Genomic DNA, 24,286 nt, shown 5'->3' on the forward strand with positions numbered 1-24,286 from the left:
TTTTTTTCTTCATCCTCCTTTCGAGCTGTCCCGAGCTGGTGGCCCGCTTAGTTTAGTTTATTTTTTTTTTTTTTTTTTTTTGGGGGGGGAGCATGGATACGCACACGCGGTGGAAAAGGCGCAGTTGGATACGGAGCTGCTCGGTGCCCGCTGCGCTGCTACTCTTGGGTGCCCTGTCCCTCGGCCGGGCAGGTAAGGGGGGTTCCCGAGCCCCCCCAAAAGCTGCGGGGGTCGTGGGGGAGTGGGAAACGGGGGTGGGGGGGGGGATTCGGTGCGGGGCAAAACCCTCTCGGCTTTCCTTCCTCCCTGTGCGTTCCAGCAAAAAGGAGAGAGAAAAAAAAATAGATTAAAAAAAAAAGAAGGAAAAACCACCCAACAAAACCCACCCAACCTCCTTTAGCTGCCCGAATCTCTGAATGCCATTTGTCAGGGGGCCCGTAAAAGGGGAAAAAACTTAAAACAATTCTTTATTCGCCTTCCTTGGAGCAAGAGCCGCCTCTTGCCGGGCTGCTTTTTTCCGGAGGAAAAGTCGGGGATGAGTTTCTGGAGGCTCTGCCTCTTTCTCTCTCGCCGTGGATATATATGTGAATGTATATTTAGTCCCCTGGAAACCTCCGGGCTTGCGTAGTTCCTCCTCCTTGAGGAGCAGAAAGTTTTTTTTTTGTCCCGCAGGAATCCGCTCTCCCTCCGCACATCAAAGCTCGGGACACAAAAGCTTTGGAGCCGCCCGGGGACCCCAAAGCTCGCTGCCCCTTCCCCAACCTCAATCCCGCAGGGTTTGCCCCTAAAACCGGGGCTGAGTGCAGCAGGAGGAAGCTCTGAGCTTCCAGATGTGCAGCAGCACAGAAAACCACTGGAATGTCATTTTTTTTCCCCTCCCCTCCTAATGGTGCAGAAGAGAGACTGAACACATTTCTGCTTCCCTTTGGGGCCGTGCAGTTTTGTTTCCAAAGCCCTGCTTCCCAAATTTCTGCCTTCTGGGAAATGCCAGGGCGGGGGGAATCACAGAATATCCTTTTGTGGGGTGCTGGAGGAGTTTCCTGGGTGTTTGCAGAGCGTTTTCCCGGTTTGTGGTGGACACTCAGAGGCATCGAGCTCTGTTTGTGTTGGATTTCAGGGCAGGATTTGTTGGCCGAGGCGAGTTTTGAAATCTGCAAAGTTAAAACTCGAGTTCTTCAGGGTAACTTGAGAAGCCGAGAAGTGCCCTGAAGAGCTGGGCTGTCTGGGATTCAGCTTCCCTGCCCGAATTCAGTGGTTTTTGCAGGGTTTGTTTGAGTGTTAGCAGTGGGATTCTCTGTGTCAAAGCAGCGGGATCGCCAATTATTTTCATTTCTGGCCTCTCCAAATGACCTTAAGGAAGAAGAGGTGGGCGTTGGAGGAATGCTTCCATTAAGGTTTTGCTTGTGGAGGCTGAGCAGGGTGGAAAAAACTCAATGGATAAAATGTCCTGAACGTGCCTGCAGGGAAATGAGGGGCCAGTGGGAGATCCCCGAGTTCGGGATCGGGATATTGGAGGGCTGGAATGCCAGCAGCTCCTCTTGTCAGGCTCGGGTACTTTGTATCAGCTGAAAATTGAATTTTCACCAGACCACTCTGTTCCAAAGGAAAACCAACAATTTATTCCTTTCACTCGTGCCTGTGCTGATGCTTTAACACTCCCAGAGCATCCCCAGGCATTTCCCCGTCTGTGTTTGTCCTCCAGACAATCCCAAACCGCTTTTGGGAGTTCCCAGGTGACTTTGGGACCAGTTTTGGGGGCAGCTGCCGGGGCAGAGGACGGCTGGGAGCTTTTGTGGGGCCAGCGTGCAGCTCTGGGGAATGACTCTTGTGGTGAAAGGCTTTGAGTTTTCCTAATGAGCCGCCTAATAGGACATCAAATCATTTGGGTGAGGGAGGAGCCAGACTGGGGCTGCTGATGGCATTGACTAATGGTCTTGATGGCTTTTTTTCGTTTTTTTTTTTAAATTTTTCCACGTTGTCTCTGGTTTTATTGCTGCTCAGAGCATGTGTTAGTTTCAGGATAGTTGGTTTCTCTGTGTGGAGAGGTGAAATTTCCCTGTAATCTGTGGGATGGCACCTGGCACAGAGGATTTCCAGCAAATAACAGGGAAATAACAATGTCAAAGCTGCCTCCCACCACTGCCCATCCAGCTCAGATTTTCCCATATTTGCACAGATGATGTCACACCAAAATCAAACCCACAGACAAAGCTGGAACCCCTCTCTGCTCTTACAAATCCCTGTAAAAACCAAATCGGGTTTCTGGGTGAAACTTTTGGACACAGCAATTTCCTTTAGTGGCAAAGAGTAATGAGGATCCAAACTAAAATAAAAATGCTGGAAATTATGTTGTATCCTGTTACCTTGGCTCTTCCCCAGTCACCTAAACGAGCTAAAAAAATCTTTATCCAGCCAGTTAAAAGAGAGGATTATTTCAATACTTTGCCAGTCAAAAGTGTTGATATTGTTTTACAAGAAGAAATCTGACTTTATGGGTCTGGAATGGGTGGCAGTTCCAATTTTCCCCTGTAAAAGCTGGATCATGCTGTCAGTGCACTGCCAGGTTGCAATGGGAATTTGGAAGTTAAAGGCACTCGGCTGTGGGAGCAGCCTGGCCAGGGGACAGCGGAGGGGACAGCGGAGGGGACAGCGGAGGGGACAGCGGAGGTCTTGTCTTGTTCTTCCAGGGGCAGGAGGAAAACTGTGCTGAGCATTCCCTGATTTCAGGGAGTTCCTTCAAATTTGGGAATGGGAGGAATCCCATTCCAAATCCCATTCCGAATCCCATTTCCAATCCCATTCCAAGTCCCATTTCCAATCCCGTTTCCATTTCCATTCCCATTTCCATTCCCAATCCCATTTCCATTCCCATTCCCAACCCCATTCCAAACCCCATTTCCAGCCCCATTTCCATTTCCATTCCCAACTCCATTTCCATTCCCATTTCCAACTTCACTTCCAATCCCACTCCAAATCCCACTCCAAATCCCATTCCCAGCCCCATTCCCAACCCCATTCCCAGCCCCATTTCACCTCTTTGGGGTATCTCTAAGGCAACACCCTCTGGGGAGTTGCTGGTTTTTAGTGTGCACACAGGGACAGCAGTGAGGACTCACCTGGCTCTGACCAAAACATGTTTTTAATGGCAAGTTTAAATTAAAAAACCTGCCTTGGTGTTGTTTTTAGTGTTCATTGTGTGCCCTAGGAGAAATCGGGGGGGCTGGAAAGGGGTTGTGAATCCTTATTTTAAGTGGGTGTTGTCCCTGCCCTTTAGGATCTGGAATTGGAGATGGATTTTTCAAGTTTTCAGCACTGCAGGGCTTGTGCTGATGTCTCTCGGAGCTGAGGGGGTCTCAAATATCTGCTCTCCCCACTCTGGGTGCTGCAGGAGTGGAGATGGGACACCCGTGATTTAATTTGAGTTAATTTGGGTTCTTTGCCCTGAGTGTGGCTGCAGCAAGGGGTCAGCACAGAACCCCTGGGGTTGGAAAAGATTCCCAAATCCTGAGCACCCTCAGGTAAACACCAGCAAACCACAGCTTTCATTCTGAAGGAGATTTTCCGTTTTTCCCATTTTGTGGCTGTCCCAGAGGCCCTGAGTGGCACAGAGATGTCCCTGTCACCCTTGGCAGTGCCCGGCTGCTTTCCCTGTGCCCTGAGCTGTGCTCAGCTCCTGGTGCTGTCTGTCCATCCCTGTCCCCCTGTCCCCAGGGCAGGATCTGCATTCACACCTGCTTTGAGTTAGGTTGGATTTCTGCCCCGAGCCAGAGGAGCAGCAGGAATTGCTGTGGGACAGTGTGCAGTGGCATTTAGGGATGTTTTGAGTTTTGTCTGGACTTCAGGAAAAATCTGGGAAGGCATTCCAGGAAACTGCTCTTCACTCCGAAGGGTTTATCTGCTGGGCAGTTAAAATTGGCCCTTCGTTCTTTCAGTAATTACTTTTTGTGTCCTGATTCCTGGAGCTGCTGGATCTGGGAGCTGGGCGTGCTCTGGGTGGATGGATGGATGATGGATGATGGATGATGGATGGATGGATGGATGGATGGATGGATGGATGGATGGATGGATGGATGGATGATGGAGGAATGGATGGATGGATGGATGGATGGATGGATGAATGGATGGATGATGGATGGATGGATGGATGGATGGATGGATGGATGGATGGATGATGGATGGATGATGGATGGATGGATGGATGGATGGATGGATGGATGATGGATGGATGGATGGATGGATGGATGGATGATGGATGGATGATGGATGGATGAGGGATGGATGGATGGATGGATGATGGATGGATGGATGGATGGATGGATGGATGGATGGATGGATGGATGGATGGATGCAGGGATGGATGGATGCAGGGATGGATGGATGGATGGATGGATGGATGGATGGATGGATGGATGGATGGATGGATGGATGATGGATGGATGAGGGATGGATGGATGGATGGATGATGGATGGATGGATGGATGGATGGATGGATGGATGGATGGATGGATGGATCCATGGATGGATGGATGGATGGATGGATGATGGATGGATGATGGATGGATGAGGGATGGATGGATGGATGGATGGAGGGATGTGGATGGATGGATGGATGGATGATGGATGGATGGATGGATGGATGGATGGATGGATGGATGGATGGATGGATGATGGATGGATGAGGGATGGATGGATGGATGGATGATGGATGGATGGATGGATGGATGGATGGATGGATGGATGGATGATGGATGGATGGATGGATGGATGGATGGATGGATGGATGGATGGACATGGATGGATGGATGGATGGATGGATGGATGGATGGATGGATGGATGCAGGGATGGATGGATGATGGATGATGAATGGATGATGGATGGATGGATGGATGGATGGATGGATGGATGGATGGATGGATGGATGGATGGATGGATGGATGGCAGGTAGTGCCTCTGGAAATGTGGAAACCTGCAGGGAGCAAAGAGCTGGGAATGCTTTCACAGAAATTTCGGGGCTCTCTGGCCCTTTCAATCCTGGCCTTGGACACTTCCAAGGATCCAGGGGAGCCACAGCTGTGCCAGGACCTCCTCACCCTCAGAGCCAGGAACTCCTTCCCTACATCCACTCCAAACCTTCCTTCTGTCACTTTAAAGCCATTCCCTCATCCAAAACCCCTCACAAATTTTGTTTTCAACACTTGAAAGGGCTCTGAGACCCTTTGGGAGGAGCAGCTCCATTTAGAGCTGGTGCTTTGCTCTCATGGGAATTCACTTTAAAGTGAGCAGCCCCCAGACGGGGGAAACCAGGATAAATCTGGATTCCATCCCCTCTGTTTTTTATTTGCTCACCTCTCCTTTTGCCTGCTGAGTTTAGCTGGAGTTTGATCCTCAGGTTGTTCTAGAAAATGGATCATTTGGCAGAGAAAAGTATAAATCATTGTATAAAGAGTACAAAATATTGTATAAAGAGTGTAAAACATTGCATGGCAGAGTATCAAATATTGTTTGGGTCCTGTGCAAAGCATGGGTGTCAGTTTGTAATACCCAGATTTTGGTGAATGGGAAGTGCTGGTTAAAGTGAGAAGAATTCTCTGGGAAATAAAGTGAATCCCCTTTTCTTTTCCCTCCTCTCTTCCTTGGGAAAAATTTCTTCACTTCCAGCCTGGCCTCGTTTTATATCAAATATTTCACTCTTCCTACTAAATTTGATGTGATTGGGACTGAATTTTCAGTCCTTAAAAACACAAGAAAACATTTTGTGTGAAACAAAGCAACACCGAGGATGGGAAGAATGAGCAAAACCAGGGGAACAAAAAAAAAAATGAAAAAGAAAAGGTTGAGACATGAAAGAATGGAAACATTTTGTTGAAATCTAATGTTATGTGGAAAAAATTGGGTTGGCAACGTGGTATAATTAAGCACTGGTTACTGTTGGCAAGTCCCAAGGCTCCTGAAATTCAGCCTAGCACTGGCTGGAGCATCCAAATGATGTCGTGGTTGCTCTGTGGACGTGTCTGGAAAATCTGTGGAACTAAAATAAATAAATGAAGGAACTACACAAAAGGCATTTTTGAGGTCGGTTGCTCCAAGTCTGGGCTCTTTTTTTTTTTTTTCTTTTTTTTTTTTTCCAGAAGCCAAGAGGATTCTTAACATCATCTGGAAGCTCTCACAATGATGAGATGTCATTTTTTAAAAGGAGGAAAGTTGTATTAATGTATTTACAACAGAGTTTTTCTTTGAGTTTGTGTAATAAGCCTGAGAGAAAAGGAGACTTTGGGGATGAGCGAGTGGAAAAGCTGCATCAGGGCTCACCCCTGAGCTCTGCTGTGGATTTTGTCCCAGCCCTCGGGCAAAACCCTGGATTTCCCATGGCCTGGGGGCTGATCCTGCATCCCTGTGGGGAGCCTGGCCCTGAGGGGATGCTTGAACACCATTTTATTGCTGATGTGCCAATAAAATCTGGGTTTTCAAGCAGCTCCAGGAGTCTCTTTCCATCCCTGTGCCTGAGGTTCTGTTGGTGGTTGATTCTTTCTACTTTAAAAATGCTTTTCCTCCTTGGGATGCTTTTTTCCTGTTGGGCATCCCCAGTGCTCCTCATCCAGCAAATGCAGGAGGTTATTTGGATTTTGTGTTTTGATTTGGACAGGTTTATTACAGATTATACCAAGAGCACCGTGCTGTTCTGTTGGCTACTCTCACAATCCTTTGAACTAGATCTAGAAAGGAAATTTGGAGCAGAAGATCACTTGGGCAGCCACAAAGAAACCCTTAAGTTTACTGGAAAAAAAATCCCCTTTTTGGGGTGCAAATGGAAGGGAGATGTGCTGGATGGTGATGAACTGGAGTTCATCTTTAATAATGGTTTCTTACTTTACAAACACTTTTCTTCCTTGGAATATTTTTTCTTTTCCTGTTGGGCATCCCCAGTGTCCCTTCTCCAGCAAATCCAGGAGGTTATTTGGATTTTGGCTTTAGATTTGGGACAGGTTTTTTACAGATTATACCAAGAGCACCGTGCTGTTCTGTTGGCTACTCTCAGAATCCGTTGAATTAGATCTACAAAGGAAATTTGGAGCAGAAGTTCACTTGGGCAGCCCCAAAAAACTCCCTTAATTTTACTGGAAAAAAAACCCTTTTTTGGGGTGCAAATGGAAGGGGATGTGCTGGATGGTGATGAACTGGAGTTCGTCTTTAAAAATGTTTTTTACTTTACAAACACTTTCCTTCCTTGGAAAATTTTTTTCCTCTTGGGCATCCCCAGTGCCCCTCACCCAGCAAATGCAGGAGGTTATTTGGATTTTGTATTTCAATTTGGACAGGTTTTTTACAGATTATACCAAGAGCACCGTGCTGTTCTGTTGGCTACACTCAGAATATTTTGAATTAGATAGAGGAAAATTTCCTGTAGAGGAAATTTGGAGCTGTTTTCCTAAAGAGGGATGTGCTGGATGTTTGGTGGCCTCTCCTTCTCCTTCAGCTCGATGAACACTGGAATTATTTTACCTTCAATTTATATTTTATACATTTATTATTCATTTTATTTCTTAGACAGATTGCTAACACATATTTGCCTAAATCTCCCTGTCAGCTGGCAGGTCCCTGCCTGCATCCAGCTGTGCATCTGCAGCCAGGGCCACAGGAATCCTTTCAGAATAAATAAAGCCAAAAGCGGTTCCTGGGCTCAGCTTTTCACCAAACTGCTTCCAGGCCTTTTTTTCCCTTCTCTTTCTGCTCCAAGCTGCAAAGGAGGGGAGTTTGCAGCGCTCAGGAAGGAGCTGGGTTGGGAAGGAGAGGTCACTGAGGGAGTCACTGATCATCACTGTCACATTTGGAACCAGGTTTTGTGTTCCTTGTGCCTGTCAGCTGGAGCTGCTGAGGAAATTCAGCAAGGAGCCTGAGCTCATCAGCCTGGCTGGCCTCTCCTCCTCTGCTTTTCCTCCCTCCACCCCCTTTTTTTTGTTTCCAAGACAATACTGGAGTAAGAATTCACTGCAGCCGAATTCCTGGAGATGCCACTCCAGTTTCCCAGGATCTCTCATCCTCCTGCAGCGTTTTACACTGGGAATTTTCTTGCTGCAGCTCATTCAACTCTCAAATATGAATTAAGCAGTGAGTTTGTGGGATTTTATTTTATTTTTTCTCCCGTGCTGGATGTGCTGGAATGAGATACCTACTGTGTGTGCTCTTGTGTGCTGCAGGGGAGAGATCTGCTCCGAGGGCTGTGGTTCACCAGCTGAATAATGCAAGCATTGTTTGGGTGCCCTTATTTCCAGCTTGCACCATTAAAAGTGAATAGAAAGGTCAAGGAGATGAGTCACAGTGAACACAAGTGTCATTCTGCTCAGGAGAAATGGGAAAAAGGAGAGAAAAAGGAGCTTCCAGGCGAGGTGTTCCAGCTGGTGCCAGCCCTGGACTGACAGGGAAAACGAGAGGAAATCTTGGCTGGGATCTGCTGGACTGTCCAAGACCCTAAAAACTCCAGGAATTCCTTCCCAATAACCACTCCAAACCTCCCTTCTGGGCTGGAGCTGGGCTCTGGCAGCTGGAGCTGCAGTGGGAAATCCAGGGGATGCTCTGGAGAAGTTGGGCTCTGTTTGGAACATCCAGGGGATGCTCTGGAGAAGTTGGGAACATCCAGGGGATGCTCTGGGGAAGTTGGGCTCTGTTTGGAACATCCAGGGGATGCTCTGGAGAAGTTGGGCTCTGCTGGGAATATCCAGGGGATGCTCTGGAGAAGCTGGGCTCCGTGTTGGGAACATCCAGGGGATGCTCTGGAGAAGTTGGGCTCTGTTTGGAACATCCAGGGGATGCTCTGGGGAAGTTGGGCTCCATGCTGGGCTTGGAAATCCAACCTCTGCCCTGGGGAGGGCTGGCAGCTCTGGCTCTCCTGTGCAGCCACTGGCACCCAGAAGGAAACAATTCCTCCAAATCTAGCTGGACATTCCTTCTGCTCATCCAGAACCACCTCTCCTCAGCTCTCAGAGCCAGGGTGGGATGAAGGTGCTCTTGGAGAGGGATTTGGGCCTGGAAGCAGTTTGGTGAAAAGCTGAGCCCAGGAACCACTTTTGGCTTTATTTATTCTGAAAGGATTCCTGTGGCCCTGGCTGCAGATGCACAGCTGGATGCAGGCAGGGATCTGCCAGCTGACAGGGAGATTTAGGCAAATATGTGTTAATGATTTGTCTAAGAAATGAATGGAATAAAAAATGTATAAAATATAAATTGAAGGTAAGATAATTCCAGTGTTCATCGAGCTGAAGGAGAGGCCACAGGGAAAGGACAAGGGGGAAGGGATTTGAACAGCCAGGGGGACAATGGGAAGGAATTGTTCCCTGTGGGGATGTTTCAGCCCTGGCCCAGGGTGACCAAAGCAGCTGTGGCTGCCTCTGGGTCCCTGGAAGTGTCCAAGGCCAGCTTGGAGTGACCTGGGATAGTGAAAGATGTCCCTGGATGAGCTTTAAGGACCCAAACCACTGTGATTCCATGGTTATTCCTGAAATTCCCCGGGATTTGGAGGGGTGGGGTCCCCATCTCTCCCTGCAGCAGCCCAGGGAAGGCCTGGAGCAGAGCTGGGCACAGCCCCATGCCATGGCCTCCCCTCCCCTCTCCAAATGCCCCCTTGTAAATTCAACTTTTTGAATTTCCTGCCCAAATCCTGCCCCAAGAAGCCCCAGGCAGCTGGGGAAGCACTGGCAGGGCCCTGGCAAGGGGAATGTGGCTGAGGAGCTGTGCCAAGGGGGTGCCATGGGCTGGGGACCTGGCCACAGCTTTTCCCTTGGGTTGCAGCTGGAATCGCAGCATTGGCCAGGGCACAGAAGGAATTCAGGGCTTGTTAATGCCTTTTTAACAGGGCAGGGTTTAAACCCTGGGCTCCTGTACCTCTGGGTTTCCTTTTTTACATCCTCCTGTGGGTTTATCAGTTTGGCCCATTGCTGTTCCCTGTCCTGCCAAGGAAACAGCCCCAGTGGTTTGGGATCGTGGTGTGCTGCCACAGACTCCCCTGCACACTGCCCTGCTCTCCTTTGGGCTTCTGGCACCATTTGAGCCCTGAAAAGTACAGGGGAATATTGAAATTTTTGATTTCCAGCCACTGGATTTTTCAGTTCTGAAATCACTGTGCTGGTGTGAAAGAGACATTCCTCTGAAAAAGAGAGAAAGCTTCAGAATCCTGATTTATTCTGCACATTCAGAACACACCTTCAGCAGGGAGCCAAGGCCAGCCCTGCTCCTTGTCCCTCTAATGGGGGCTAATTTCCATAAACAACTTTGCAAATGAATTTTGCCCCCTTCAGCTTTGATCCCAGGTGGCCCAAAATTCCACCAGAATTCCAGTGGGTATCAAATGTCTGGGAACTGGGACTGGTTTGCTGGTGAGGCCACAGAATCATGGAATGGTTTGGGCTGGGAGGGACAGGGGAGTGGTGCTGACCAAGGGCCTGGTTTGGGGTGAAACATTGGGATTGTGCTGGTATTCCATGGAGATTAGGATTTAGGTATTCCATGGAAATTTAGGGAGATAGTGGGAGCAGAGCTGTCCAAGGACTGGAGCTGATTTTGGGGGGGGGGGGCTGAGCCTGGTTGTGGGGTGAAACCTTGGGATTGTGCTGGCACTCTGTGGAAATTTGGGATTTCTGCAGAGAGATGGTGGTGGGAGCAGAGCTGACCGAGGGCTGGAGCTGATTTTGTGGAGCTGGACCTGGCTGGGGGTGAAACATTGGGATTGTGCTGGTATTCCATGGAAATTTAGGATTTCTGCAGAGGGATCGTGGGGTTGGAGGAGTTTTCCTGCTGACAGGAAGGGAGAGGTGAGGCACAGCAGAACTGACCAAGGGCTGGAGCTGATTTTGGGGAGCTGAGCCTGGTTTGGGGTAAAATATTGGATTGTGCTGGTATTCCATGGAAATTTGGGATTTCTGCAGAGATTTCTCAGGGAGAAGGTGGGAGCAGAGCTGCACGAGGGCTGGGGCTGATTTTGAGGAGCTGAGGCTGGTTTGGGGTAAAATATTGGATTGTGCTGGTATTCCGTGGAAATTTGGGATTTCTGCAGAGAGATGATGGTGGGAGCAGATCTGCCCGAGGGCTGGAGCTGATTTTTGGGAGCTGAGGTGTGAAATATTGATTTGTGCTGGTATTCCATGGAGATTTAGGATTTCTGCAGAAGGATGGGGGGGTTGGATATGGTGGGAGCAGAGCTGACCAAGGGCTGGAGCTGATTTTAGGGGGGCTGAGGCTGGTTTGGGGTGAAACATTGGGATTCTGCTGGTATTCCATGGAAATTTGGGATTCCTGCAGAGATTTCTCAGGGAGATGGTGGGAGCAGAGCTGGTTGAGGGCTGGAGATGATTTTGGAAGGGCTGAGCCTGGTTTGGGGTGAAACATTGGGATTGTGCTGGTGTTCCATGGAAATCTGGGATTTCTGCAGAGGAATGAGGGGGTTGGATATGGTGGGAGCAGAGCTGGGGTGTGATTCCATGGGAGAAGCCTTGAAGCAGGGCACAAACCTCCCTGGAAATGCCCCTTGGAGGGTTTTCATTGGGAAATACGAGGCTGGCCGTGCCTCAAACACAGACCTGCTGCCTGGGGGCTGCTCAGGGCGTCCCTGCAAGGACCAGCTCTGGTTTCCAAAGCTCACCCTGATGTTCTCCTCATTCCCTGTCTGTGGGGACAGGCAGGGCGGGTCCCCAGTGGTGTCTGTGCTCCAGGAGAGGCAGCAGGGCTGGCAGGGAAGGGGATTTCTCCCCCTGGCACTCGGGATCCGATGGAAAAGTGCGAGGAATGAATGTTCTCTCAGCAGGGCTGGCCGGGACGGGGAGAGGCACATTATCACGTCCTGAGCACTTGGGGGGAGAAAGTGCCTCACTCTGCCTCTCTCAAACGTTTAAATTAAAACAATCTGGCTTTTCTGCAGCTCTTGGATGCTTTCCCTGCTGACCTCAGGAGCTGGGATGGGAGGAGGAGCCAACAGACCCGAACTGGCTCTGGGTTGTTTTTTTTTTTTTTTATTTTGGTTTTTGATTTTTTGGTTTTTGATTTTTTTTTCCCCTCCAAGTCCTGAATCTCTGCAGGATGCAGAAGAGCAAAACAATGAGGGCCGTATCTGCTCTGCAAACACGCATTTTTTCCCAGTGCTCTGCAATTAGGGAGATGTATCAGGCAGCTGGGAGGCTGCAGGGAGCAGCACAGGCTTTTCCAAGCAGACTGGGAAAGGCTGGGCAGGATCAGCCCTAAAACACAGCAGCAAAGCCAGGGTGCTCCAGAGCCTTTGACACCATCCCTGAGGGTGCTGGGGATTGAGGGTTTTCAGGATGAGGGAAGAGATGGGAATCTTGACTTTATGTTTTAGAAGGTTGATATATTAATTATATTATATTATATTAATTATATTATATTATATTATATCATATAATATATTATATTATACTATATTATAATTACAATATTATATATTACATTATACTATATTATATCGTATCATACTATATCATATTATATAATATATAATATATCATATATCATATCATATCATATTACAAGAAAATGATATATTAGAACTATACTAAAGAGAAAGGAGACATCAGAAGGTTAGCAAAGAATGAATAATAAAAGCTCGTAATTACTCACAATCTCAACACAACTAAACCATAATTAGTCATTAAATAAAAGCAATTCACGTCAAACCAATCAAAAATACACTTGTTAATGATCCATCTCCCAGCCACATCCTACAACCATCAAATAATTATTGTTTGCATTTCTTTGCTGAGACTTCCCAGCTTCTCAAAAGAAAAATCCTAGCAGAAGGATTTTCATAAAATATGTCAGTGACACCTAAACATGCTGAGTCCTTCATCCCCAAATTCCCAGCCCAAATTCCCAGCTGTGCTCTCTGTGCTGGGAGCTCTGCTTGGACTCTGGTCCTGAAGGTCTTTTCCAGCCTCAGTGACTCTGAAATTCATCCCAGGGCTCTGCTCTGACCCTCTGAGGCTCAGGCTGAGTTTTGTCCTGGCCCGGGGCCCCTGGCTGGGCAGAAATGGGAAATTTTTGGCTCCCTGGCTGTGCCTCAGGCTCTTGCAGCACTGCCCTGGTCCACGTGGAGCTGGGGTGGATCCAGGGCTGGGAGCAGCCTCTGCTGCGTTTGGGAATTTGGGAGGGAAGGAGCAGAGCAGCATCGCTCCTGAATTACAAAACTTTCCTCCATCTCCTCCTGCTGCTGCTCTCTCTGCTGGCCCTCCATGGAAATTTAGGATTTCTGCAGGAATCCTCTCTGCACTGCCCCATTTAAACACAAGTTCAAGGTGTTCTGCAGGGCAGCATCACTCCCAAATTCCAAAACTTCCTTCATCTCCTCCTGCTGCTGCTCTTGATGTGCTGCCTTTGCTCCCCATGGGAGTTTTTGGGGAGATTTTCAAGATTTTACAGTTCTGGGTGGGATTCAGGGCAGGAGAACACAGTGGGATTTCTTATGGCAATGGGGATAACACCAAACTGATCCAGATTTTTCCTGTGAAATGGCAACAAGACTTTTCCTGTGAAATAGGAGCCAGAGCTTGGTTTGGGTGTGGAAATGCCCATAAAGGACTTTGGGCTCCTCAGCTGAAGGGAATCAAAATCCACCCCAATAAACCCTGGGATGCTCTGGGACAGGCAGAGCACGAGTTCAAGATGTTCTGCAGGGCAGCATCACTCCCAAATTACAGAACTTCCTTCATCCCCTCCTGCTGCTGCTCTTGATGTGCTGCCTTTGCTCCCCATGGGAGTTTTTGGGGAGATTTTCAAGATTTTACAGCTCTGGGTGGGATTTCTTATGGCAACGGGGATAACACCAAACTGATCCAGATTTTTCCTGTGAAATAGGAGCCAGAGCTTGGTTTGGGTGTGGAAATACCCATAAAGGACTTTGGGCTCCTCAGCTGAAGGGAATCAAAATCCACCCCAATAAACCCTGGGATGCTGTGAGGCAGAGCCTGAGTTCAAGATGTTCTGAGGGGTGCTGGGAGCCCAGCAGGGTTTCTCTCCCTTCTCCAAAGCCTTGGCCAGACAGGCTGGGGCCCTCCTTGCCCTGGGGACAACAATCCCAAACCCTGAACGAACATTTCACTCCTTTTAGCAGCAAGCTTTGTCCCTGCCAGCCTGCAAACAGCTGAGCCTCTGCTGCTGCCCCATTCTGGTGGCCTGGGATGGAGCTTTTTGTGGAAAACATCTGCTTTTGGGGGAGAGAAATCTGCTCCAGTCCTTGCTCCAGTTCAAAAAACCCAGGGTGGGATCTGGGGCTTTGTTGATTATTTTTTCTGATGGTGGCAAAATGCCCAAACTCAGTTTTAGTCAATGGAAAGTCTAAAAATAGATGTGGGAGATCAGAGGGAGCTTCTGGGAAACTGAACTTGGGTTCTCTGATGCTGAGTATCAAAAGTGACCGAAGGCATTCATTTTGGGGGAATTTCCTTCCCGTTTTATTGAGCCAGGGATGGCAGTGGAGGGAGTGCTGGGGCAGACAGGTAGGGCAGGCCTGGGCAGTGTCAGCTGAGACAGGAAAATGGGGGGAATTCTTCTGGGAAGGCAGGCCTGGTTGGGAATAATCACTGGGAAAGGCTGGAGTGAAATAAGCCAGAGTTAAGGGGTGGGTGTGAGGCAGGAGCTGCTTTTGAGCTGAATTTGACCTGGGGTTGATATGATTTTTATATTACCTGGGGTAATATCCTGGGGCTGATATGATTTTTATATTAGCTGGGGTTATATCCTGGGGCTGATATGATTTTTGTATTACCTGGGGTTATATCCTGGGGTCGATATGATTTTTATATTACCTGATGTAATATCCTGGGGCTGGTATGATTTTTATATTTCCTGGGGTTGATATGATTTTTATATTAGCTGGGGTAATATCCTGGGGTTGATATGATTTTTATATTTCCTGGGGTTGATATGATTTTTATATTGCCTGGGGTAATATCCTGGGGCTGATAGGATTTTTATATTACCTGGGGTAATATCCTGGGATTTAAATGAAATTATTCAATTCTCTGTGCGTGGCAGTGATGGGTTTGCAGCTGGAGCTCTTCTGCATCCATGTCCTGGTGGGTTTGGGCAGGAGGAACCAGGAAAAGGGTTCCAAACTCTCCCGTTTGGAGTGCTGCCCACAGCTGGTGTTGTATTTTCTAGGATGATTTCTCCCTTCTCCTTGCTCTGGAATAATCCCTCAGCACGCTCATGAAGGGATCACTCTGAGTGATCCTTTTGCATTATAAGGATGACATTTCTTTTCCTGTAGCTATGGAAAATCTCCCTTTCCTCTGGGTTCAAAATGAGGGCACAGAAAAATGTACCCAGATCAATTTTAAGCCCAGCACTAAGTTGTTTGTGTGCTGTTTATTTAGTGATGAGGAGAACATCAAAATGCTCCATGTAGGAATCAATCTTCCTAAAATACAGGATAAAATGTGCTGATAACTCAGCATCTGCCTCGTCTCCAGCATCCTGAATATTTCCTTCCCTCATTGCTCTCCCAGTGCCTTTAACTCCTCAGAGTGCAGGGTGAAAACACCACCCACAACTTCTCCCTGTTTACAGCTGGTTGGAAATGTCATCCTGTGCTTTTCCAGATGCTGGAATTGTGCTCCTTTCCTCATTTCTCCCTAATTTATTCCCTCATTTCTCCCAAACTGTGCTCCTTCCCTCATTTCTGGCTAAATATCCAAGCCAGTGGAAGGAATGAGGGATTTTTGTCCACCACAACCAGAGCAGGAGCTCAAAGGCAATCCCTAAAGGGTGACCCCAAAATTGGGAATTGCAGCAGGATGGAGCAGCTGTTAATGGGAAAAAATGGGATTTGGCTTGGTAGGGAGGGAGGGAATGTCTGGCAGGGAAGGATGGACTGGGCAGTCAAAGATGAATTTTAGCTTGGATTTCTTCCCAGCAGTGCAAAGCAGGGACACAGCAGCTCCCCTGGGAAGGGCCTTGCATTTGTCCTGCTTCCTTTCCCTGGGTGATGTTTTGGGAAGGGATTCTGCTCCTTTCCTTTCCTTAGCTGAAATTTTGGGAAGGGATTCTGGTCCTTCTTTCCTTCCCCTGGGTGAAGTTTTGGGAAGGGATTCTGGTCCTTCTTTCCTTTCCTTAGGTGAAGTTTTGGGAAGGAATTCTGGTCCTGGTTCCTTCCCTTGGGTGATGTTTTGGGGAGGGTTTCTGGTCCTTCTTTCCTTCCCCTGGGTGATGTTTTGGGGAGGGTTTCTGGTCTTTCTTTCCTTCCCCTGGGTGATGTTTTGGGAAGGTTTTCTGCTCCTGGTTCCTTCCCCTGGGTGATGTTTTGGGGAGGGTTTCTGGTCCTTCTTTCCTTCCCCTGGGTGATGTTTTGGGGAGGGTTTCTGGTCCTTCTTTCCTTCCCCTGGGTGATGTTTTGGGGAGGGTTTCTGGTCCTTCTTTCCTTCCCCTGGGTGATGTTTTGGGGAGGGTTTCTGGTCCTTCTTTCCTTCCCCTGGGTGATGTTTTGTTGCTCTGCGTGCCAGGCTGTGCTTGGCACAGGAGCAGTGCCTGGACCCTGTTTGACCTCAGTGTTTTCTAAAGCCAAACCCCACTCTGGGGTGCTGAAGAAGAAAAACCTGGAGGTGAGCTTGGCACAGCCAGCTCTGGATGTGACAGCAGCTTTGGGGGGGATTTTTGGGCAGATTCCTGCCCCTTGTCTGCTCCCCAAAAACTGTCCCAGGGACAGGGGGACATTGGTGGCCATCCCAGGGCTGGGAAGCTGAGCAGGTTCTGGTGCTTGGGGGGAAGGGATGATGCTTTTGGGGTGTGAAAACACCCAGTTTCAGGTTTATAAAGCAGGTGTTGAATTAAGCCTTAATGAGGAACGTGGGTGATTAAGGAGAGCTCTGCCGATTGCTCAGGAACTCTCCCTTCACTCTCCCTCACTCCTGTGACCCTGCTGGAGCCCTGGGTGTTATCACCCTGCTTATCAGAACAGAGGAAAACAAACCTGCAGGGAATTTTGGGAGCCTTTGAAGCATTTAAAGGGATAATGCCAAGGTAAACTCCCTGAGCTGTGCAGAGAGCAGCTGAAGAAGGGGTGGATGTGGCAGGTATTGATTTCTTTGCTGCTTTTTACTCTCCTCTGTCAGGTCTTGGTTTCTTTGCTGTTTTTTACTCATCTGTGTCAGGTCTTGGTTTCTTTGCTGCATTTTACTCATCTCTTTCCAACCTGCTGCTTTTTTGCACCCTTTGGAAGGGTGACAATGATGTGGGCTCTGCTTGTTCTGGAGTCAAGACACGGGCAGAGAACAAATCAACCCCAATCTGTTCAGTGCAGCCATGTGGGATTGATCCTTTGGAGCCAAAAACCTCCTGTGGGGCTGCAGAATTCACTGCAGGAGTAAAATCTCTCAGCCCTGGGGCTTTGGGGCGCTGATTTTGCCGCTGGAGGTGCCCAAGGTGGCTGTGCTGGATCTCATTTGTGTCTCTGTGCTGTGATTTCGCTGCTCAGCACCCTGTAATTGAATGGTTTGGTGCTGTGTTCTTAGAGAAATGTGATTTTTTTTTTTTTAATTTTTATATTTTTTTTATTTATTGCCCATCTCTTCGAGCCAGGTTCTGCCAGCCTCATTAACAAATTAATACAGAGCAAATTGGGATTGTTGGAAAGCAGAGCCATGTGCTCTTCCTCAATGGGACTTGGGGTCTGGAAGAGTTCTTTGAGGAGATTCTGGCTGGGTTTCTGCACAAAACCTCCCCTCTAAAAGCAGATTTATTTCCAAAGCTGGGCTTTGTTTGTTTCCCTTTTGAGAATTCAGCTGTCTGATGGCAAACTGGCTCTTCAGTGTTACCAAAAAAAGCAAAATAAAATCAAAACGTGGTCACTGGTCCTTCCTTGCAAGGCAGTGATGGCAATATTGAGTTGTACCTCTTTTTAAATGCATTTCACAAAACTGGGAGGGATTTAGGAGCCAGCACCTGAAGCAGTGATGGCAATATTGAGTTTTATATCTTTTTTAATAGATTCCAAAAATTTGGAAGGGATTTAGCAGCCAGCACCTGAATGGGAATGTTGAGTTTTATATCTTTTTTAATAGATTCCAAAAAATTGGGAGTAATTGAGGAATGAGCACCTGAAGCAATGATGGGAATGTTGAGTTTTATCAACTCAGTGATGGGAATGTTGAGTTTTATATCTTTTTTAATAGATTCCAAAAAAACTTCCTTTTTTAATGGATTTTAGAAAATTGGAGGGGATTTAGGAACCAGCGCCTGAAGCAATGATGGGAATGATGAGTTTTATCAGCTCAGTGATGGGAATGTTGAGTTTTGTCCCTCTTTTAATAGATTTGAGAAAATTGGAGGGGATTTAGGAGCCAGTACCTGGAGCGGTGATGGGGATTGGAGGCTGTAACATCAGGAAGGGAAACTCCTCCCTGGAGACTCAGCACAAAGGGATTTAAGTGTTGGAGATTTGCTCAGATTTCTGAATTTCATCACATTTTGTGTGGGGCTCGAGAGTCCAGGTCTGCTTTGGGAGCCCTGCAGGAAAGGCTCATCCCAAAAGCTGCTGTGTGGAGCAGAGAGGCCTAAAAATGCCAATTCCGGGGGTTTTGTTGAAGCCAGAGATGCCAATTCCAGAGTTTAGGCCTGAACCAGCCACGAGTGGGCATTTCTGACCCTTTTCCCATCACTTTTCCATTTCCCTGAGCACCCCCTGCTCCATCCCAGTCCCATTGGGAGTTTCCCAGGGGAGCAGCAGGGCTGGGACAAATCTCCAGTCCCAGCAGCACTGACAAGGAGAGCTCAGAGATTTTTATAACTCTCATTGGCCCCTAATTAGATGTTTGATGCCAAAGTAATGATCATAAAAGGCTCTTTATTTCAAACAAACCCATGTGAATAATTCTGTAAATATTTGTCTGGGCCAGCCTTGGGTTGAGTCCTGGGAAAGCTTTTTGGATGAGGATCTTGGATGTTTCTTGTTGGCTTTTATAGGAGCATATTTCAATTTTTTTAGATGCTATCTTTGGGTTTGAGTCCTCCTGTGTGGAGAATGGAAGACCTGAAATGACATCTCAGCTCTTAAATGCAGCAGATATTTCTAGTGTCACCTTGTAACCAGTTTAATGGGGAATATCTGAAAGGAGGGAGGGGAAAGAACGTGCAGCTGTGACCCAGATTTCCTAAAATCACCCCTTGCAACCCCGTGGTGGCAGCTGTGCCTTCCAGGCAGATGAAGCCAGGATTGTATAGGAATATTGGTGAGGAGAGATCCATCAGCTCTTGGATTGGTTGTGAGGGATGGGGTTTGGGGTGGCTTTGCAGCCTGGGAGGGGTTGGGATCCCCATGGAGGGGTTTGGGTCCCATGGAGAGTTTTGGATCCCTGGTTTGGGGTTTATATTTCATGGAGGGGGTTGGATCCCTGTTTTGGGGGTTTGCATTCCCATGGAGAAGTTTGGATCCCCGTTTGGGGGTTTGTATCCTATGGAGGGTTTGGATCCCTGTTTTGGGAGTTTGTATTCCCATGGAGAAGTTTGGATCCCTGTTTGGGGGTTTGGATCCCTGTTTTGGGGGTTTGTATCCCATGGAGAAGTTTGGATCCCTGTTTGGGGGTTTGTATCCTATGGAGGGTTTGGATCCCTGTTTTGGGGGTTTGTATCCCCATGGAGAAGTTTGGATCCCTGTTTGGGGGTTTGTATCCTATGGTGGGTTTGGATCCCTGTTTTGGGGGTTTGTATCCCCATGGAGAAGTTTGGATCCCAGTTTTGGAGAGGTTTGTTTCCCCTGCCGATGTTTCTATCCCCATGGGGAGGGTTCCTCTCCCAGGGCAGGTGGGATGGGGAGGGAGGAGCTGGCTCATTAGCTCAGTAATTAGCTGTGATTGTAACGGAGGTGCCGCCGGGGGTTGCCTTTCTCCCCTAATGACCGAGGAGCAGAGATCACAAAGCTCTGTCGGGGCTGGGCGGGAGTTCCCCGGTGCTGCCCTAATCCCTCTGGATGTGCTCATTTAATGGGAGCAAACCCTCTCCCTGAACACCGGGATTTTAATACAAAAAAAAAAAAAAAACAAAAACCAAAAAGTGCCATTTCTGAGCGAGCAAATACACCTTGTGCTCTTGTTTTATTTAAAATAAAATTTAAAAAAGGGGAATTGAGTAGGAGCTGATGTTGTGCTCGGATGAGCCTCTGCTGCACGTTTGGGATCACCAGGTTCTGTATTAGCATAAAGTCCTCCACTGGCCTACAGTAAAATAACATTCCCTGGCGATGTTCACATGGAAACCCATCTAAACGCCTAATTGGGAGCAAGACCCGCTGGATAAATGTGGGTTAGAAGTGAGAAAATCACTGAGAACTGGGAATTGAAGCGCTGAATTCCTCCCTGCTCTCCAAGGCACCCCTTGAGGGCACCGCGGCTCCTTGGGGGCTGAGAAGGGATAAAATTCAGTAAATTCTGGGCCTTTTTTCCCTCCTGCTCTTCCCCTGAAAGCAGCACCGGTGTGCTGCAGTGTGGGTTATGTAAACTCGGGAATTAATGCTCCAGAGGAAACTTTGGGAAACACGCTTCAGGAACACTTCTCGTGAAGTCAAGCAGGTATTAATTTGAAATTTGCCTGCTGGCTGGGTTTTTTTTTTTTTTTTTTTGGAGGAGAATCAGATATGAACTAAATGCACAGAGCTGGTTGGTTTAAGCATCTGCAGGAAATAATTGGTTTTACATTTCTCTCCCCGTGTCAGAATAGTGGAGCGTAGAGTAAGGCTGGAAATAATTCAAGGTTGGGATTTTTTTTTTTTTTTTTAAACCATCCAATGAAATATTTAAAAATGAAATTACTTCTGCCTGCTCCCATTAACTTTGCAGACAACTGAGAAACCTGCAGTGCATGAAAATGGATTTCTGTATTTTTGGGAGCATCCAGGCCGGGTTTACCTGGGGTGGGGCAGTGCCCGGGGGGGGATTTGCTGCCTTTGAAGTGGTGATGTGAAGCGCCAGGCTGGGCTCAGCCGGGGTTTAGCGGGCTGGAAGTGATGCTAATTCTGCAGGTGCTTGTGTTAATTTGCTTAATTAAGCTCAGGGCTGGCCCGTGCCCTCAGCAAAGGGCTGGGCACGGCTCTGGGAAGGCTGGAGAAAGGGCTTTATTCTGGTTATTTCCACCCAATTTGTCCGTTTTGGCTGCTTTTTCCAGATTCCTTGGTTTAGAAAATGATGCTCCTTGTCCTTCTTGGGCCCTGTGTCCTCACACCCCAGCTTCCAGCACATCCTGGTCCCATTTCTCCAACATCTCCCTCTTCCCCTCCACAGCCCAGCAGGGATCTCTGGGATCCTCCCTGGCTTCCCCCATTGCCCCCAGGGCAGGCCCGGGGCACAAATCCTTCCCTGCTGAAGGGAAAACCCCATCCATGGAGCACAAAACCCTTTGAGGGCAGGGCCTGAGCCACCCTCTGGCCCACATCCCTGCCTGCTCGGTGCCCAGGGGATTTCTGAGGAGTGGGATCAGAGCAAGGAGGGGAATCAGCAGCTCCAGGGCTGCCCTTGCTCTGCTCACATCCCATGGGGCTGCTCCCATCCCATCCCCATCCCCATCCCATCTGGGAAGGCTGGAGAAAGGGGTTTATTCTGCTTATTTCCACCCAATTTGGCCATTTTGGCTGATTTTAAAGATTTCTTGGCTTAGAAAAAAGATGCTCCTTGTCCTTCTTGTCTCCTGTGCCCTCACACCTCAGCTTCCAGCACATCCTAGTCCCATTTCTCCAGCATCTTCCCCTGAGTGCTGCTGGAAGATGCTGAGAGGGAACAGAATCCTTTGCTGTGGTGTTTTCCTGGGCACAGAACTCCATTTAAAAGTGGTTTTATGATCCTTTCTGATAGCCCTGAAGTGCTGAGAGATGTGCTTTAGGTTATCCTACAAGGCAGAGCTCTCCAAGCTCCCCACTCCACATGGAGCAGGAATTTCTGGGTCACTGTGACATTTTGGGAAGTGCTCCAGCCCCAGTTTCCTTCCTGGCAGGAGTTTTGCCCTTTGAACCACTGAGGGTGGAATTTTGGGAGCTGTGAAAGCTCCAAACTCCCTCCCTCAGCAGATCCACAGATGGATTTAGGAGCAGCTCCTTAAAACCAGCCCTAAAGGGATGCAAGTTTTGTCTCCCTCACCCCCAGGCTCTGTTTTTTTACACAAAATCTTAAAAATCAGCAAAAAAAAAAAAAAAAAAAATCAGCAAAAAATCAGTTAAAAATCATTGCAAGGCCCCTGGATTGCCTGAGCCCTCAAGGAGCACCTGAAGATGTAAAAGCAGAGATTTCCAAGAGGTGGAAATCACATCCAAGGATTCTGCCATGCTTCCCAAGGACACCTTGGCACCTCTCTGGAGGTGGAACATTGAGGCTTTCCAAGACTTTTGACGAGGGGGGAAGGCTCAGAACCCACCCAGGGCAGGTTTCTTTGGGATATTAGGAATTGATTCTCCCCTGGGAGCCCAGTGAGGCCTTTCCCAGCTTCCCTCCCCTGCCATGGGCTCATTCCCAAGCACAGAACCTCCTGCAGCTCTCACACAGGTGCACTCGAAGGTGGAAAAGGAAATCCCAGCCTCTTTTCTTTGCTCCAAAGAGTCCCAGTGTTCCCAGACAATCTGGCGCTGGGACAGCAGCAGCGTTTTCAAAGCAATTTGTGATAATCAACCACTTAAAGGCCTGCAAGGCTTAATTAGGGCCCGAGCTCGCAGCACATTAAAATCAACAAGAAGCTTTGCAACCAGTGTTAATGGGGGGCAGAGCAGCTATCCCTGCAAGGAAGCATCCAAAGCTGGCAGAATCTTCTGGAAAAGGGGAAGGCATAAAGGAGACCTGGACTAAGAGTGGCCTCCTCCTCATGGCCTCCCTCGAATCCTCCCAAAATTGAACAAATCCACCCCAAAAATCGACAGCTCAGCTGAGATTTTTCCCCTGTCAAATCAAACCCCTGCAGCCCCCTGGGTTGTTTCATGTGGGTGATGGTGTCCCTGCAGGCCAAGGGTGCCACTGGAATGGGAATTATTGCCCCAGGTTGGAGCCATCCCACACACTCAGAGCGGTGTCCCCCACCCAGGAAACCCCAGCCCGTGCCTGGTTTTTTTAGGAATTTTTTTTTTTTAGGAATTTTTTTTTTTTTAGGAATTTTTTTTTTTTAGGAATTTTTTTTTTAGGAATTTTTTTTTTAGGAATTTTTTTTTTAGGAATTTTTTTTTTAGGAATTTTTTTTTAGGAATTTTTTTTAGGAATTTTTTTTTTTTTAGGAATTTTTTTTTTTAGGAATTTTTTTTTTAGGAATTTTTTTTTTAGGAATTTTTTTTTTTTAGGAATTTTTTTTCTTTTTAGGAAGCCAGCAGCCTCCATGGGTGTCAGGGCACGTTGAGAACAGAGAGAGCAAAAATTTGGTGTTTTTTTCCCCCCATCCCGAGCCAGTGGAAGCACAGCAGGATGCTCCATCCAGCCTTGTAGGATAACCTAAAGCACATCTCTCAGCACTTCAGGGGTATCAGAAAGGATCATAAAACCACTTCTAAATGGAATTTGGTGCCCAGGAAAACACCACAGCAAAGGATTCTGTTCTCTCTCAGCATCTTCCAGCAGCACTCAGGGGAAGATGCTGGAGAAATGGGACCAGGATGTGCTGGAAGCTGAGGTGTGAGGACACAGGGCCCCAGAAGGACAAGGAGCATCATTTTCTAAACCAAGGAATCTGGAAAAATCAGCCAAAATGGCCAAATTGGGTGGAAATAACCAGAATAACCAGGAGCAGGGAAAGGGAGATTTTGTTCCTTGCACCCCCAAACCTTCCCTTTTAGGGACACCCCCAAGCCCTCTCCCTGTTCCCTGCAGGGTTTTCATGGCTTTTCCCCAGGATTTGTGCAATGGGGGGACAACAGCTCCTTGGAAAAGGTGAAATCCCCTGGGTGGGTCCTGCTGTGCCCAGGGAAAATCCCAAATCTCTTTAAACAAGCAGGATTTTGGCTGTCCTTGAACAGGGCTGGGATTTCCCCTCAAATCCTCGACATTTTCCTGATTTTTTGGGCACTGTATCTATAAATTTTGCAGATTTTCATGAAAATCCATGAAGCAAAACCGTGCTCTTTGCTCACTGTTAGCTGCTAACACCATGGCTTTGTTACAAACCCAAATAATTGATTATTTAAAAAAATTAAAGAAAAAGATTTCTGCTCAAAGGAACAGGGATTATTTGATTTTTTTTTTTTTTTAATTTCATGGAGTCTCTGAGCTGCTCCAGTGTCAGTTCTGGGTTTCTTTCTTCTCCTTTTGGGATTAGATGTAGGATCCTTCCAGTCTGACT

At 47.8% G+C, this 24,286-nt stretch overlaps 1 protein-coding gene across 2 annotated transcripts in view; it reads left to right on the plus strand.

Moving 5' to 3' along the window:
- The first annotated feature begins 92 nt into the window (after positions 1 to 92).
- COL5A1 (collagen type V alpha 1 chain) overlaps positions 93 to 24,286 on the plus strand; it is a 134,191-nt gene continuing 109,997 nt past the window's right edge. For both annotated transcript variants that reach the window (XM_036394064.2, XM_036394065.2), the window contains exon 1: positions 93 to 192. In XM_036394064.2, the coding sequence (XP_036249957.1) occupies positions 93 to 192 (100 nt within the window). The remainder of the gene's footprint in view (positions 193 to 24,286) is intronic.

This window comes from Molothrus ater, chromosome 20, assembly GCF_012460135.2.
Source record: "Molothrus ater isolate BHLD 08-10-18 breed brown headed cowbird chromosome 20, BPBGC_Mater_1.1, whole genome shotgun sequence".
NCBI classification, from domain to species: domain Eukaryota; kingdom Metazoa; phylum Chordata; class Aves; order Passeriformes; family Icteridae; genus Molothrus; species Molothrus ater.